This window comes from Macaca thibetana, chromosome 8 (assembly GCF_024542745.1).
Source record: "Macaca thibetana thibetana isolate TM-01 chromosome 8, ASM2454274v1, whole genome shotgun sequence".
Taxonomy (NCBI): Eukaryota; Metazoa; Chordata; class Mammalia; order Primates; family Cercopithecidae; genus Macaca; species Macaca thibetana.
The window spans coordinates 57,792,347-57,811,586 of record NC_065585.1 but is presented as its reverse complement, the minus strand read 5'-3'; the positions used below and the strand labels follow the sequence as shown (position 1 = coordinate 57,811,586).

Below are 19,240 nucleotides of genomic sequence, written 5' to 3'. Positions count from 1 at the left end.
CCTATTCGGCCATCTTGCTCCTCATCTCTGATGTAACCTATTTTTAAAAATGCTTTCAAAAACTCAATTGGAGTCCAATGGACACCACTAATGCAAGCCAGCTCCTAACGATCTCTGTGACTGAAGTCAATTTCTTTTAATAAATTTGTTTAATATGAAAAGAGAAATACAAAAGATATTTTAAAAGTCCACTAGCAATGGGTTAGCTGAGACAAACCCTTTTATGAATTGATTTAAACAAAGTTAAGTAAAATGAAAAATTAGCATATCAGAGATATCAGTATGCCACCATTGAATATATCATACACGTACACTAAACTACTTCAGAAATATGATTTACCTGTGTTTTCCCACTCCCTTCAGAAAGCACCTTTGCATAATATACTGTGTGGAATTCTGTCATATGAGAAATAAATTTATTTCTTATAGATTTTCTATAATCTCTTATATTAGAGTAACAGTATTTTATGATGTATACATTCCTTTTATTACCATTAATCCTTTCATAGACAGTCCTCTCAGCTGTGCAGGACAGAGCTCACTGTCCCTTTCTTATGTTTGAGGACTCCAAGTTTCAAAATCTTACTAGTTCTACATAGTGAAGGGTAGGACCAAGCCTTTTGAGTCTGGGTCTTCTGAAGCCAACCTTCAGCTTTTTTTTTTTTTTTTTTTGAGACGGAGTCTCGTTCTGTCACCGGGGCTGGAGCGCAGTGGCCGGATCTCAGCTCACTGCAAGCTCCGCCTCCCGGGTTTTCGTCATTCTCCTGCCTCAGCCTCCTGTGAAGCTGGGACTACAGGCGCCCGCCACCTCGCCCGGCTAGTTTTTTGTATTTTTTTAGTAGAGACGGGGTTTCACCGTGTTCGCCAGGATGGTCTCGATCTCCTGACCTCGTGATCCGCCCGTCTCGGCCTCCCAAAGTGCTGGGATTACAGGCTTGAGCCACCGCGCCCGGCCAACCTTCAGCTTTATTTTACCCTTTTCCATGAATAACATTTTCCAATGAATAAAATTAAACTACAATGTCAAGGAACCATGTTTATTAACATGCATCATCAAACAGCCTTCACTAGAATAATACGTGATGTTAATTGATACAGGTTTTGATAGGTAATCTAAAATATCTTTGCTGAAATGCTGGTTTATGGAAATCAGTGCTATTACTTTTATGATCTTTTCTACTGTGAGAACAGTCTTGCATGGTGATGCTACTTCTCTCCCTGTTATCTGTTATCAGTAGAATGGCTCTTGATGTAATATGTCCTTTTTATGGCACTGGTCTGAATTTAATGTTCAATGTATATTTTAATCTTTTAAATATCTGCAAAATATACTCTTTTTATAAAAGTGGAACCAATAAGAGAGTTAAGATTATTTTTTTAATGACAAAGGAAAATAATAAATATGTGTTTATTTTAAATCTTAAAATAGAGCATTGAAAAATGTGACTTATATGGCACATTATAAATAGACCAAAAGTCAAAAGAAGATGTAAAATAAACTAATAAGATGTATTGGCTAAAAATCTTGTATTTTATGGGAAAATGAATCAAATCATCACTCAGTTTTACACCCATAAGGTGATACAGTTTTATCCCCATGAAATTGGAGATTTAGTAAAATTGATACATTTAGGATTAAACTGTGGTATGACTTAATATTACAATCACAGCGAAGATTTCAGAAAAATATTTTGAGTACATTTATTATGTACTTCAATCAAAATCTAAGCTAGACAACAAACATGGAAGAAATAAGATTGCATAAAATTTGTTGGTGTATTTTAAGGCAGATATTTTTTAACAAGTTTTTTTTTTTCTAAGTAGCCACAGGGACTGTTAAATGTTAATGTCTGAAGTAAGTTAAAATAACCTTTTCACTGGAGAGAACAAAAGGTTTGACTTTAATAGTCAATGATTCATATTTATTATCAGAAAGAATGACTGAAGTAACCAACAATTTGAAACCTCATATTATTGTTTATGTAGATTATTATAAAGATTAACTGGCTTATACTAGAAATCTTGAAAAGCCAATTCATCTGGTTATCCAGGTATATATTTTATTTTATTTTATTTTTTTTGAGACGGAGTTTTGCTCTGTAGCCCGGGCTGGAGTGCAGTGGCCGGATCTCAGCTCACTGCAAGCTCCGCCTCCCGGGTTCCCGCCATTCTCCTGCCTCAGCCTCGGGAGTAGCTGGGACTACAGGCGCCCGCCACCTCGCCTGGCTAGTTTTTTGTATTTTTACTAGAGACGGGGTTTCACCGTGTTAGCCAGGATGGTCTCGATCTCCTGACCTCGTGATCCACCCGTCTCGGCCTCCCAAAGTGCTGGGATTACAGGCTTGAGCCACTGCGCCGGGCCCCAGGTATATATTTTAAAATCAGTAAAAAGTGCAGAAACTACCTGGACTTTATGTGTCTTAAGAATTGATATTTTAAAAAAAAATTTTAAAGACCTCTCTGAGATTTTTGTTTGTTTTAGTAGAAGGGCTTTTCATAGCAAATTTTAAAAGCTTAATGGTATACAACTTGGAGCCAGAAAAAACACCTTCTTTTGGTGTTGTAAGTGCTTCGATTTATTTTCAGAGGTAAAAAATTCTTAGCTCTTCCACCCGAATACCTATGAGTGTAAGAACCATAATGCTTTTTTCAGGCATATGGGGACTTCTTCAACATCCCAAAGCTGTTTGTTCCTCCCCGCTCCTAGCAGGGCTAACTCTAACACACACATGCTCTTGATCTGAAACATAACTTAATCTGCAGTGGTCAGACATAATAGTTACTCAAAAAATAATTGATACATGAATCTATGCATTAACTAGTATTGGAAGTAATTTCCAACAATGTAACCTTTAATACACAGTACTGATCTAAAGTTCGTTCAAGAACAATGTATTTATTGCTAGATGATAATCTGAAATAGATGTAGTTCTTGCATTCTTCCAGATAAACTAATGATTATCATTCAATTATAATGCTGAATTCTAAGGCCATATATCAAGGTGCCATTCTTTTGATCTTCCCATGTAAAAGTGATTTTTAAATTCTTAGAAATAGTCTATTATGCTTGGTAAAGGGTATTCTATTAATTAGTTTTGTGAAAATCCTAGTTATGTTTATATTAAAGTGTAAACTTTTGGGAGAAATATATTCAATATTATTGAGCCTTTTTGTAGTTACTAAATCCTGTAACTGATCATATTTCCTCCCTTTAAAAACTGTTTGATTTAAAATATATATGACATTGTTTTGATAAATGATTTTTGATAAAATGGAGCTGAAATTGTCCCCGTATCCAGTATTACCTCTTTGCAAAGATATAGAATTTCACACAATATATTTTGTAATTTAATGTTATTCTTGTCTTTATCAGTTTTTCCTATAATATTTATCTTCATTATATTTCATTAATTTTTTGAACAATATTGTCTGTATTTTTGAATGCTCACAAAATAAATCCTTGTAGATAACAAATGAGATCCTTCACTGAAAAAATTCAAAGGCTTTGATTTTATGTATTATTACGCATAATAAACTGTTTTCCTTCTCTGGAAATTTTTAATATAAATGTAAAATATTTGAAGAAATTATAAAAAATAAATAAATTTGTATATATTTTTGAATCTGACTTCAAAATCATACACGAGGCTTAGACATACATGTGTCATTTGATAACTGTCTTAAGTAAATATAAATAAAAAAGCATTTTCATTATTACTTCAACTATAAAAACACAAATTCAGTAAGTACTTCAAATCTTGGAAGAATAACTTGAAAACTACAATAAGTATTGCAAAAGGTGAGGATGAATGTGACTGAACTTGAAGAAACTGTGGGACATAAATGAAAACAGATTCTTATCAGCACATAGGTCCTCTACATGTGGACATGATTACACAGAGATGTGTAAAGTCTTAGTGATATCAGTGTGGTCTTGAAATACTTAAATACCCTTCAAGACAAATTATACTTTCAACTTAACCACAAATCAATGAATACATCCTATGATAGGATGTCTAAAGACCATATATATGTATATATAGCCAGAATATATATGCATATATATAGCCAGAATACTCCTATAGTAACTCTTAAGTACACAGTGATGGTCAGCAAGTGATAAAATACTAAATACTGACTTGGAGCTTAGCCGAACAGTTGGATGGACAAGTCATGAACAACTGAAATTCATAATCATATTAAATAAGAAACACAGTTTCAAAACTGTTCAATATTTATTATTCATGCTTACTGTTTGGAATCAGGCATATCTACATTAGTTTTGAACCAAACAATGTTAATATAGTCACATGCTTATACAATTACTTACAGGAATAACAAGAGTTAACTATATTTTAGGTACCTTCATATACTTCTTTAATATTTTGACTAACTAGTACCTTAATAGATGTCCATTCACTAGGTCATATATTTTACAAGTCTAAAAAATTCATATTATTATCCTAAAAACAACAGGCAATAAAAAGGTTTAATTATCATAAATTCCTATAAACTTTGGGAATAAACTTTTAAAGTTAAGCTCAACATTCACCTAATTGAACTGCTAATATTTCTGTAAACACCACTTTTTTTTGGTCATACAGATATGTTATACTTGATCAATCTTTTTAAAAAGGTAGTACATATTTTCCTATCATGAATACTGTGGTCCTGAATATATATTTACAGTAACTTTTACTTGCATTTTGGATTATTTATTTGTGACAGATTTCTAAAGTTAAAAGTAGTGAATAAAAATGTGGGAATATTTTAATATCTCTTGATACTTGTCTACAAATGATAGGAAATGTATCATCCCACTGTTAACATGAGAATGTTAACATGTTAACATGAGAATGCCATTATTGCTGCATTATAAATTTTAAGGCTTTGGTAATTCAAATGTTGAAAATCACCCTCTCCCTATATTTGAGAGTCACTGCTGGCTCTGACTGTCCCTGCCAAGCAGGCTGCCCCTTTTCTTTCTCTGTCCTTATTTTTGGTGTTTCCTGCCACTTTTCTCTTGAACTCCAGTGTTCTCTCTTGGATAATGTATTTGAGGTATGGTTTTCTGATACATTATTTTTGTTCTCTTAAGTGGATAAGGTATCTCTGAGATGCCTCTAGTCAGTCATTTTGAACCAGTCATACCTCATTTTAAAAATTAGTATTCCTTTTATTCTAATTGAACACTCTGTAATTGGTTATTTAAAAGATAATTCCAATTTTAAGTGCTCTCCTAAGTATGTCCTAGCCTGCTTTTAAGTGAATTCTTTAAGATACTTTTTCCTGTACTCTGCTTCTGGCAAACTGGGTAATTCACTGTTCTTTATCAACCTTCCCAGCTTGACTGAAGACCATGAAGTACTCCATGTTACCTGCTTCTGTGTCTTGTTCATTTGATTTCCTATTATACAAATATTTTCCCTTCTATTGTCTGTCAATCAAAATTGTATCTACATTTCAAGATCCATCATAAATGCTTCTTTTTCATGAAGTCATTCCATATCTTTCCCATCAGGCACAATTTATTTCTTCTTCAGACCTTCATATCATTTTAGGTACTCATTTAGGGATGTTTGCCTTGTGATGCTTCTTATAATTATATACTTTGTAATTTCCACAGTACCAGAAGAGTATTTGTTTTTATTTTGGAACAAAGAGTATCAATATTTGAAGGCAGTTTCAATAGAAACTCTGAGCTTGAAATAGAATAAAATAAATTTCTTTACATCCCTTCCAGTTAGCTGTATAATATTTACATATTTGCTTTTTTATTCTCAAAATAAATACCCACTTTTATTTGCATATTGTCTTCTACAAGTTATTGCATTATTCTAAGCAAGGTTATTGGACTTGTGTCTTAAAATAACTACTCCTGGTACCTTAGAAGAGGAAAAATTGGACCTATGTGAAATAATCCCATTTCCAAAGATTATTTAATATAATAAAAGCTATGAAGAGGCCATTTATTGCTTTGTTATCTTATCTCTGCAATCATTTAGACCTTATAAAGAGATTCCATAAATTAATCCATCTGGCTTAAAATTTATATAACTTTCCTATATTTTTCCTAGGCTTCCATATAAGGTCCTGAGAAGAAAATTGACTATCAAAGAGTTTTATCTTATTCCTCAATAGACAGAATTCTAAGGGGAAAAAAAAAAAAAGAGTTGATCTTCAAATATTTTATAAAATTCTTTGGAGAGAAATACTATAGGGGATCATTAATTAAACTTTCATTTATTCGACGAGTGTTTTTGCTAAATGTTTAAAATTATCCACGCTGTGTGATATGAGCTGGAGATACAGAGAGCAGTCAGAGTTTCTTCTCTCAAGAGGTTACAGTCTATTGACAGAGACTGAAAACAAAGAGTGCCATGGCAAAAATTCTGTGAAGAAAGATAGCAGAGGAGGCCTGTTAATTAGACTGGAGGAGGGCAGGGCTGAGGTCAGAAAAGGCTACCCTGGTAGATAGATAACACTTAAACTCAATTTTATAGGGCAAGGAGGGATTTGCTGCTGACAGTATGACCTTATTCATCCAATTACAGTTCCTTGAAACTTTTAAGTCCTTCTAGAATGGCTGATTTTAGCTGAAGGTCTTTGTACCAGAGAGTGGGAAATCTTTAGCAAGATTCACAATCATGCTTGCTTTAATCAAACTTTGTAATTGGCCTTTAACTTTTCAAAAAGTCACTATCAAAATGATTAAAGTTTCCCTAGTATTTTTAATTCTTTTGTAATGCCTTTTGTTCATTAATAAAAGTATAGTTAAGAGCTATTTTCAAATATGGGGTCCTGCACTAGGAGATTTCTCAAGTCCTTATGAGAATAGTTCTTTGACTTTTCATGTAATAGAAGCTAGGTATATAAATACTTTTATGAAACTTATTCCTAACCAACTTGATTTTGATAAATTCCTTTACTTTTGCAGAGTCTGGGAATCATTATTTAATGGGCTGGAAATCAGTATTATTTCCTTATTGTCTGATTTTTCTTAAATGCTTGTATTTTTCTTAAAAAATACATGAAATAATTTTATGTATTTTGAATATTTGAATAAGGAATCCATGCTGTTTGTTTCTTCTCACTGGTTAAAAATTTCGAATGCTTATATTTATCTTGCATTATTAACAAATGTCTTTTTTCTCACAGTTCCTACAGTTAACATCACTTTGTGCTCTGTTAGTAATATTTTAATTGTTCTTTGAGAGCTTAACTAGATAGTAATCTTTTTTAGACAGTTTTTATAGTATTTAAATAATTTTTCTATAAATTTGAGGATTTATGACAAATATTCTTTGAATTCTATTTTGAGAAGCTTTTGTAAATTCAGTTTCTGCTAAATTTTGTACTTTTATCTGAACTCTTCATTTTAACTCCATTTATATTGTTAATTTTTTTGTTTGAATAAGGATCCTTTTCCTTTTTTATTCTCCTCTAGTACATCTATACAGAACTCACCTAAAATTTCATCTCACTCTGCATATATGTCTGAAATTAAAAAAAAACTTTTATTTTCAAATTCTAAAATAATTTTGATAGATTTATGAATACACCAACTATGTTAATTTAAGGAAATAATTGAGGGTCAGTTTCTGAACTCTGTTACAAATAATGTATGAGTCCATTTTCACACTGCTATAAAGGAATACCTGAGACTGGGTAATTATTTATAAAGAAAAGAGGTTTAATTGGCTCATGGTTCCACAGTCTGTATAGAAGCCATGATGCTGGCATCTGCTCAACTTATGGGGAGGCCTCAGGAAACTAACAATCATGGCAGAAGTGAAATGGGAGCCAGCACTTTATATAGCTGAGAGCAGGAGGAACAGAGAGAGGAGGGAGATGCCACAGAGTTTTAAACAACGGGATTTCATGAGAAATCTATCACTAGAACCGCATCGAGAGGATGGTGCTAAACCATTCATCAACAATTCACCCCCATGATCCAGTCACTTCCCACCAAGGCCCCATCTCCAACATTAGGGATTACAATTCAACACGAGATTTGGGCAGGGACACAGATCCAAACCATATCGAATGGTAAGAATTCTTTTAATTCTCATTGAGGTTGTTTATAAGATCTATAAAACTAACATACATTTGTACATATATATTTATATATACATTTTATATCTAGACATAACTACATAAATACACACGCGCAAATTACACACACAGAGCACTCCTATGTGTGTATGTATGTTTGTATGTATGTGTGTATCCTTCAGATGTTAGAATACATTTGAAAACTTCCAGAAATTAACGTACTTTGTAACTTTTGATGAGTTACTTTATCATTCTGAGCCTTGGTTTCTTCATCTGAAATATGCACTAACAATATATGATTTTCTGAGTTATTGGAAGAATTAGTGTTAGAACACGTAGCACAGTGCATGACAAACATTTCATGCTTGGTATGTGATATTTACTCTTCATGGCATGTTTGGTATATATGAATAACAGTAATAGCTGTTTCTAGATTTAAGAAATCCAGATTAAAATGTTGCTTCTTAATGAGTCATTTATTTAGGAATAGCCCATCAACTCATTTGTCATTAACATCTGAAAACATTAACCTCTATTTTATGGAGACCATCTAGTGAAAGGTATACTTACAGTTCTAATCAAGCACTGTTATTTTGCTCAATAATTAACAATGTCTTTTTTACAAGTCTCTTTAAAAAGAGACTTATTTTTAATGTCTCAGAAAACTTACAATCATGGGAGAAGGCAAAATGGGAGCCAGTACTTCATATGGTTGAGAGCTGAAGGAAGAGAGAGTATGGGAGGGTGCCACATAAGTTGTTCTCTTAGGAACAAGTAACTCATACTACCAAATCTCTTTCTAGATTTGTTTTTGTATTATAATGTTTGTATCTTAAACATGCATTCATAGGCAGACATATATTTACTTTTTTTTAAACTGTTTAAATGAACATATATTACTTTGTAATATATTTTTTAACTGAAAATGACACATACTAAATAACACATTGTAGTCTTATTTTATCATAATTGAAACAATATCCCTAAGCAATATATTTCAAGAATGAGACAGAGAGGGGAGGGGAGGGGAAGAAAGAGAGAATCTATGTCAAATTACAAAGACTAGTATCGTCATGTGGAACTGCCACTGGTTGTCTTCAAATACTGGCTCAACCACTACTGGCTCATCAAGCCTGGGAAGGATGTTTAATTTTTCACTGCTTTCAGTTTCTGCAGTTGTAAAGTTGAAGCAATTATAGTGCCTGATTCATAGGGTTATAATATGTTTAGTGTAGTGTCTGGCATATAATAAAGTGTTCAAAACCAAGAAAGAGTCAAACAATATTTGCTGTCATCTTGTGAACACTTAATTTTTTTTCTCTAGTTTTTTTTCTTTGTTATATTTGCATAAGCTTCCATTTAATTGATATATCATAGCATCAGGACATTTCACCCCTAAACACTTCAGAGTGTATCTAGGATTCAATATTTGTTTCTGACACTTTATTTTTTAAGGCAAAATTTATATGCAGTGATGTGCATATATATATATATATACCTTAAATATATCACTTGATGAGTTTAGACAAATACTGTATCCCAGATCCGTAGCAAGCTATCAAACTTTACCATCACCTCAAAAGTTCTGTTTATACTTCTTCCCAGTCAGTCTCTTGTCTATCCCATAGGGGCAATGGCTCTCTTTTTTTTTTTTTTTTAATTCTCACTATGAATTAGATTCACATGAATAATTTAAAACTTTATAATGAAATCAGACAGCATGTATCCTTTTGTGAAAACTTTATTCCAATTAACATAATGCTTCTGAGATTTATCAATGTTGTATGAATCAATAGTTCATTCCTTTTCATGGCTGAGTAGTATTCCATTGCAGGGACATACCAGAACTTCTTTACATATTTTCTTCCAGATGGACACCTGAGCTTTTTATAGCATTCAACTATTATGATAAAGCTGCTAGTAACATCCTTGTACCAGTCCTTTTTGGACATCTACTTTTATTCCCCCTGAGCAAATACCTAAGAGCTGAATTACTGGGACATAGTTTAGAAGTATGTTTCATTTAAAAAAAAAAAAAAAACTGCCAGATATTTTTGCAGAGTAATTGTATAATTTATACTCCCACCAACAATGTGTGAGAATTCTAGATGTCTCACATCCATGCCAATATCTGATTCTTTCAGTTTTCAAACCTTTGGTTATTGCAGTCTCCCTCTTCTGTTTCCAAATAAATGCACTTATTCAAAAATTCTGATTTGTATAAGTATGGGTGATTCTTATTTTTTCTTGTGCCTTTTCAGTAAGTTTAATTTTGTAAAAGCATTTTTAGCAATAAATTCAGCATTTTACAAAATTAAAAAATCAATTTAGCTAAAAACAGTTATGTATGTACTTGTTGTGCAAGTCATTACAGTACTTGTAGCTTGCGATACAATTTCAGGGACTTCTTTACATTGAAATGCAAATATACTGTATCCCAAACCAACTGGAGTAGAGATAATGGTTTCAGAGAAATGTGTTGGATGATGAAATAAATAATCTGAATTATGATGAAGAAACTACAAAAGAGATTCATGTGAGATATTTGAATATTTATGCTTTTCATATTAAACACAGTTTTTTCTGAAGTGATATTATGTAATATGAGGTTTTTAACATTATTGTTAACTAATTTAATTACTATTATTAGATACAGTCTTTTCATCTACATCTTTAACATTTCACTAATTTAAATTGGCCAAAACTTTTAAGATAATCTTTGCATTGGTAAAATTTGGTTATGTATATTAGTTTCAAAATTCATTTAAACCCTATAGTAGTAACTACAACAACATAAAATTATTACATTCAGTGAATAATTGACAAAATAACACATTTAAAATACATGTAGATAACTTAGCATGACAATCTTTGATCTGGACATTGATTCTAGGAATATATTACACAATGAATGCAACACTGGGACTAAAAATCAGTCCTCCTCCTGCCTCCTAGACTAGCACTTGATCCATTTATACAGGCATTCCTCAGAGAAATTTCAGGTTTAGTTCCAAAGCACTGCAACACAATGAATATCATGATAACATGAGTCACACACATATTTTGGTTTCCCAGTGCATATAAAAGTTATGTTTGCATTATCATGTAGTCTATTAAGCATGTGATTGCATTATGTTTAAAAATATATATACCTTAATTTATAATACTTCATTGCTTAAAAAAATAGTAATGACCATGTGAACCTTCAGTGAGTCCTAATCTTTTTCTGGTGGAGGGTCTTGCCTCAATGTTGATGGCTACTGGCTGTTCAGGCTGGAGGTTGCTGAAGATTGGGGTGGCTGCAGCAATTTCTCTCTCTCTCTCTCTCTCTCTCTCTCAATGGAGTCTTGTTGTTTTTGCCAAGGTTGAACTTGAACTCCTGGGCTCAAGTGATTCACCCACCTCAGTCTCCCAAGTAGCTGGGACTTCAGGCATGCAGCACCATGCCCAGTTTGACTGTGGTAATGTCCTAAGAATATGGCAATGAAGTTTTCTGCATCAATTGACTCTTCCTTTTACAAAAGATTTATCTGTAGCATGTAATGCTGTTTGATAGCATTTTACCCATAAAACATTTCAAAATTTGAGTCAATTCTCTCAAACCCTGCCCAACTGCTTTATCAACTAAGTTTATGTTACATTCTAAATCTTTTTTAACATTCACTGTTCACAACCTACTCATCAGAAGTAGATTTCATCTAAAGAAACTGCTTTCTTTGTTCACTCATAAGAAGCAACTCCTTGTTTTGTTTAAGTTTTATCATGAGAGTGCAGCAATTCAGTCACATCCGTAAGTAAGCTCCACTTTTAATTCTAGTCATCTTGCTGTTTCCACCACATCTGCAGTTTCCTCCTCCACCAAAGCCTTGAACCTATCAAAGTCATCCTTGAGGGTTGGAATCAACTTTTCCAAACTCCTGTTAGTGTTGATATTTTGACCCCTTCTCATGAATCACAAATATTCTTAATGGCATCTAGAATAATGAATCTTTTCCAGAAGGTTTTCAGTTTGCTTTGCACAGATCCATCAGAATAATTATGTCCATGGTAGCTATAGACTTATGAAATGTATTTCTTAAATAATAAAACTTAGAAGTTGAAATTACCTCTTGATTGATAGGTTGCAGAATGAATGTTGTGTTAGCAGGCAGGTAAACAATATTCAACTACTTACACAATTCCATCAGAGTTCTTGGGTAACCAGATGCACTGTCAATGAGCAGTAGTATTTTGAAAGGAGTCTTTTTCTGAGTAGTTGATCTCGACAGTGGGCTTCAAATATTCATTATAGAATGCTATAAAAAGATATGCTGTCATCTAGGCTTGGTTGTTCCATTTATAGAACACAGGCAGAGTAGATTTAGCATAATTGTTCAGGGCCCTAGAATTTTTGGAATGGTAAATGAGTAGTGGCTTCAGCTTAATGTCACCAGCTGCATGTCACAGTCAGCTGACCTATGTGTCACCATCACCAGCTGTATGTCATCATCAACCTCTCCTTTGAAACTCTGAAGCCAGGATTTGACTTCTTCTCTCTTTTAACTATAAAGTACTAGATAGCATCTTCTTACAATAGAAGGCTGTTTCATCTACATTGAAAATCTGTTTAGTGTAGCCATCTTTATCAGTGACCTCAGCTCATCTTCTGGATAACTTGATGCAACTTCTACATCAGCACTTGCTGTTTCACCTTGCACTTCTATGTTATACATATGGCTTCTGTCTTTAAACCTCATGAACCAAACTCTGCCAGCTCTCAGCTTTTCGTCTGGAGCTTCCTCACCCTCTCTTAGCTTACCTGAAATTGAATGAAAATAGGGCCTTGCTCTGGATTAGGTTTGGTTTAAGAGAATGCCGTGGCTGGTTTCATCTATCCAGACCCCTTAAACTTTCTCAGTATTGCAGTGAGGCTGTTTTGCTTCCTTATCATTCGTGTGTTCACTGTCATAGCACTTTTAAACTTCTACAAGAACTATTCCTTTGCATTCACAGCGTGGCTTACTATATAGTGTAAAAGGCCTAGTATTCAGCATATCTCATCTTCCAACAAGCCTCCCTTACTGAGGTTAATCATTTCTAGCTGTTGATTCAAAGTGAGAGACACATGACTCTTCCTTTCACTTGAACACTTAGAGGCCATTTTAGAGCTATTAATTGGTCTAATTTTAACATTGTTGTGTTTCATGGAGTAGAAAGGCCTGAGGAGAGGGAGAGAGATGGAGAAACAGTCATTGAGTAGGGCAGTCCAAACATGCACAACATTTACTAATTAAGTTCATTGTCTTATATGTGCATAGTTTGCCATGCCCAAAACAATTACATCAATGGTAACGTCAATGATCACTGATCACAGACCACCACAACAGATACAGTAATAATGAAAAAGTTTGAAATATTGTGAGAATTACCAAAATGTGACACAGAAACACAAAGTGATCACATGCTATTGGAAAAATGGTGCTGATAAACTTGCTAGATGCAAGGTTGCACAAATCTTTGATGTGTAAAAAAATGCCGTATCTGTGAAGCACTGAAAAGCAAAGCACAGTAAAATGAGATATGCTTGTATTGTGTTGCCTGGAAGGAGGTCTAGTTTAACCTCAGACATCCAAGCAAGAACAATCTTTGCTTTAAAGAAGCATGTGAATCACTCCCCCATGGTCCCTGTGTATGAATTGTGACTAAGAAAGTCACACTAATTAGCACTCAGGTTAGAAAAAAAGCAGACATGGCAAGCATTTGATGACTTTTGGGACATTTTAAAAAAACGATTGTCCCTGAAAATGAAATTTGTAAAGTTTCTATTTCTAGCAAGTTAATAAGCAAAGTGTACGAAAATATCTCCTGACAGCACTTGAGTAATTTGCTTCAATCTTAGGAAGTAATGTAAATAAGAAATGGAGAAAGACACCATCCTATTCTTACCCCCTTCCAGGCTTCAGAAGAACTGGAATTAATTTAAGGTACATTAGAAATATTCACAAATGAGTATATCTTTCAGACCTACAGGCATACAGTTTAACTTTAGGAATTGGGGTTAGATGACAGACTTTAGAGATTTATGTTATGGAGTAGGATATATTTGGGAAAACTCTTCTTTCTAGTAATAATCAGCCACCTTCTCCAGACTCTCTCCATTATTAAGTTCTATAAGTGATTGTCATCATGTCCAGAGCAAAGATAAATTAAAATTAAGGGTAGATATATATTGTTATTTATATAAAATAGGAAAAATGGCATTTTGTGTATTGGAGGGTTATAAACATTAAAAAGCATTCAATGGCTTTTCTGGTCCCATTTTTCTCACAATGTCTCAAATCTATTAATATTTATATGTTATGTTTTCTTCCCCTAGAACCTATCAGGCTTTTCTGGACCCATTTTTCTCACAGTGTCTCACCTCTATTAATAATTATATGTAATCATGTTTTATTCCCCTAGAACCCATCAGTTCTATGAGAGGATAGCAACTATATGTAATTGTCTGAAAAGAATAATCCAATGTACAAACATGCTTTTGTTATTCTTGTTATTTGAATAAACTATTTGAAAATGGCTATTACATTAAATTCATTGTTATAGAATACACTGAAAGAAATGTGTTGAAAGTACCGTAAGTGCAATATATGTATTAGTCATATCTATATCAAGGAGCCTGAGCAATGGTATACATTTTTTGGCTTTGTTTTTTTCAGTGATTGCAAATGATGGATTTTATGTAATACTGAAAGGCCTAGCTCGACCTCAAACAAATGTGTATAAAAATCTGATTGAAGGAAGTGATTCACCAGTCTCGTTCATACCTCAGAGTTTCCACAGCTTCATTTTGAGTGAAAAATTCAAAAACTCCACACTTGCTAAGATGTACCTACATTCACATGACTCAATGGTGAGAGATGAGTATTTGCTTTTTCTACAAGTAACAAGATAACATGCTTTTGTAAAACTTTATCTCTTCCAGACATTAAGATCCAGTATCTTTAGAGTCCTGAAATATTTAAGATAATATAGCCTTTAAAATATAAATGATATTATTAATATTGACATTTGACTAAACATTTTTGATAAAGGATGCCTTCAACAGCATCGTGACAACTGGCAAGGTTTATATGGTATATTTGATAACAGACAAGGTTGATGTGGCTGGATCCCTGAAAGAAGGATAATAGTAGTTTCAGATAAGGGAGAGAGAATAGGTGATTTGAGGAGAGAGAGACAGGAAGACTATTTGATTATGAAGGACCTTTAATTCAAGTCAAGAAATGTGTGTTTATTATGTTTGTCACAAGAGCAATGCTACGATAGTCAAGTAGTTAATTTCATTACATTCAGAAATTCTTAATTGAGGAAAATATTTTGCCTCTATATAATATTTCAAGACTATTAGCTGGTCAAAATTGAAAAGTTCCATATCTTTGTAAATCTCTGGATACTCCACATAGGATAGAGGTCTGAATTGACTAGAATTGTGGCTGATAGTCAGTTCTCAATTTAGGGTGATCAAGATGTCCACAGTAGAAAAGAGTCAAATAACCAATTAAAACCAAATTATTTGGCATTATGGGGTACAATCAGAAAAATCCAGAACTAATATCACATTCAAGAGAAATAAGCATGGATCATACCCAGAAAGAAAGACAAGGATAAAAATAAACAAGCCTATAAAAGTGTATTATTCATTTCACATGAATGAATGATGTTTCTTCTTGTTAGGGATGGAAAAAAAATGCATTTGCCATGTCAGTGGCCACATATAACGGATCTAATGCTATTTTAATCTGCTCTAGCAAATATGCCACGTTTAGCACAACAGCTATAATTAGGGCTGTTTCCTGATTTAATTTCTAGTAGTTGAATTCAGACTTCAAAGACCCTTTTTTTTTGAATGTTCAAACTCATATATTAAATGGGGATATGATGGGAATCACCAGATCTGTATTCTGCTTTAGGTCTTTAGGAGCAGTACTAATTTCTGGCATTCCACCTGAGATGTGATATTGTTTTCAATTTCCTATCTTGACCAGAGTGAGGAAAAGGGTAGAGAGAAGTTTCAGAGGCTTCCACTTAATCTTTACTGTGATAGCTCTTACTGCACAGGCCAAGAAACCAATGTGGAAACTCTACCCACTACCACGTATCCATTTAAATTATGCTTTTAGGGACCACGGATATTGCCCATGGGATAGGCTTATGGACCCAGTGAAGCCACTGGGAACCAGACCTGAACCAAAACTCTACTTTTTAGAAATTCTGCCTATTTATTCTCTGTAACAGGTGACCATGATCACATTTTATGTATCAAGGCTTTAATGTCACTATCTCAAATTTTAGAGCTCCACTTCTCCATCTGGGCCCCAGCCTTAGAATAAAATAATTAAAAAAAAAAAAAGCTTGCCAAGGTTGAGACTGCTATAGCGGAGCTCCAGAGAGCATAGATATGAATATATTTCTATCTGTGTGCATATCTATCTAGCTCTCTATCATCTATGTATCTGTCTACCTACCTACCTACCAATTATCTATCTACCTACCTGTCTATTTATATTCCAAGTCAGATTCTCAGATTTTTCTGCCCTCTAACTGTTGAAAATGAGATTTTCTTTATATGCAGTCAAAGAACCCTTGGATTAGATAATTCATCTTAAATGGGTGATTAATTTTCCTCTTCCTTTTATTGTATTCCTTTAGTGCACTGAGAGCTCCAGGCAGCAATCATCCTATGCCATGGTCCTTATAAATACTCATTCTACAATAATCTCAAACATCTGAGATATTGTACCTTCCAGTGCATTCCCTTCTATTAGTACCTAATGCCTGCTTAACATCATTAAAATTTTATCGGTGGTACTGATACAGCGTGTCAGAGACTAGCAGTACTCCAGTGATAGATTTGTATTGCTACCTGGCTGGCAGGCAGTTAAGCTCTACAATATTTTTTCTACTTTAGTAAAATATTTTGAAACAAATGAAAAGATAGAAATCAAGGCAGACAATTTTAACTTGCATCAGCTCTGTGGTTTTTGTTGTTAAGTTTGCAGAAGGACAAGTGTATGATTATTGATAAATTTATTTCACATTGCTAAAAACTTAAAGTATCCTTGCTAACCCTGTCCCCTGTAGAAATTATGAGTTTAGCTGGTGTTATGAAACATGCTGCTCTTTCCCTATTTTAAAAATTTCCCTTTTTGTGTATTTACTTAGCGGTCCTTTTTCAAATAAAAGTATTACTATTTCCAAAGATTTGTGTCTAGAAGAGTTTTGTAGTTTTGCACACGTAAAGGGCTATATTTTTCTTTCTCCCTATTTTTGGCTTTTTTTAAAAAAAACATTATTTGCTTTTTTATTGCATTGTAACAGAGAACCAAACAACTAAGAAGAAGAAAAAAGTTATAACATTTTCATGTTTCAATTTCACCCTCCAACAGTTTGATATACAAATGGGGATCATTTAAGTATAACAAACATAAGGTGAAAAACATATAATCCAAGGATCAAATTTATTTCTCATGAGATAATATATAGTTCTGAATAAAAATTGTTAAAGCTCCAAGCATCTGCTGTTCTTCCTCTTTACTACACAATGGATGAAAAATGAGTGTGGTATAAATGTACAGTGAAACAATTTTTTTGCTTTTCTCAACGTAGATTTACACATTGAAGCTGAAAACTTTTTCATTAGAGTTAATTATGTAAGGAAAGAGATAAAAAATTACACAAAATCTTTCATTAATTTTATTTTTTCTAATTAGTCTTACAACTTTTAAAATTATAATAATAAATACATTCAAATTTCTTAGAGACATCTCAGCATAGATATAGTATGGTCTGTGCCAAAACACACACACACATACACACACACAGGCACTTCTATATTTTATATTTATATACTTCTATATTTAACATATGTTGCTATCTGCAATAAAACATATTTTACTAAAATCTATTTTTGCTGTGATTAAATTCAGCAAAATTATAAAAGCAAATTATTAAGTTGAAGATTCTCAATAATTATTAAAATAACTTTCTAGTTTGTTAGTAGTAATTTTCTTTGAAATACATTTGGAACTATGTGGAAAAAACTGATAAAAATATTTAATATATTCAACAAGCAGGGCCCAGTAAGGGTAAAATTATAAAATAGTAATTTGGTTTTTTTTTTTTACACCAAAGTTTTCAAACAAGTGGTGTAGTATTACTCTTCCATGATACCTGGATCCTAGCACCTCAGTCAGATCCTAGGTATTAATGAATAACCTCACTCTTTTTGGTCTTACAAATTCCAATCCTGTTTTTATATCAAATTTTCAAACTTTCATGTTTGATACTCAGCTTGTGCCTTATTGTGCCATAGAATCCAGCAGCAGAAAGCATAAGTTAAATTGGTCCATCCCCGCTTCTTACTTCTCATGCTCTTTACTCACTAGCTTGGCTTTCTGGTTCTTTCCAGTGAGGAAGGGAAGGAGGCTGGGAATTAAAGGCAAAATGGTAACAGGACCTTCTGTGATTGGATGTCCAAATGTAGGCTGGTTTTCTCAGGGTGTTGCTCCTCCTGCAGTCTCCTGGAGCAGGTGTTGCCTCCCAGAGGGCTTTTTAATACCGTACCCTTGATCCCTGGCTTCAGGCAGTGACCCCTTTGAATCTCTTTTTAGGGTCAATTCTTCCCTCCAGGAGGTTCTCCAGGGTTCTTCCCTTTTCATACAGTTTAGCTAGATACTTTTTGTGTGTCCCCTCAGTTGATGGGCTAGGGAAAGTTTCAAGTTTACTCCACTACATTTCTGTGTCCTCAATCTGAGCCCAGAGGTCACTGGGAATAGAGGAGAAAGAAAACTTCAGTACTCTAAAAATTGTCATGAAGCAGGTATCTTTCGATCTTTGCTGTCAACTTCCTGATCTCATTTCTCAAGAGGATCTGGAATTTACAGTTGAAGGAGTTTGTGCTCATTTGAGACACTACTTGAAATTATGGACTTTGAATCTTATACTTACAATAGCATTCAGCACAAACATCTGTACATGGAAGTTTATTTTTTATTTTTATTTACTTATTTATTTTTTTGAGACACACTCTCGCTCTGTTGCCCAGGCTGGAGTGCAGTGGCACGATCTCAGCTCACTGCAAGCTCCGCCTCCTGGGTTCACGCCATTCTCCTGCCTCAGTCTCCCGAGTAGCGGGACTACAGGTGCC

At 33.6% G+C, this 19,240-nt stretch overlaps 1 protein-coding gene across 1 annotated transcript in view; it reads left to right on the top strand.

The window, feature by feature from the left end:
* The window catches only part of CNBD1 (cyclic nucleotide binding domain containing 1), a 594,524-nt gene that overhangs the window by 353,789 nt on the left and 221,495 nt on the right, over positions 1-19,240 (top strand). Inside the window, exon 6 of the mRNA XM_050801223.1 lies at positions 14,751-14,944. Within this exon, the coding sequence (XP_050657180.1) occupies positions 14,751-14,944 (194 nt within the window). The remainder of the gene's footprint in view (positions 1-14,750; positions 14,945-19,240) is intronic.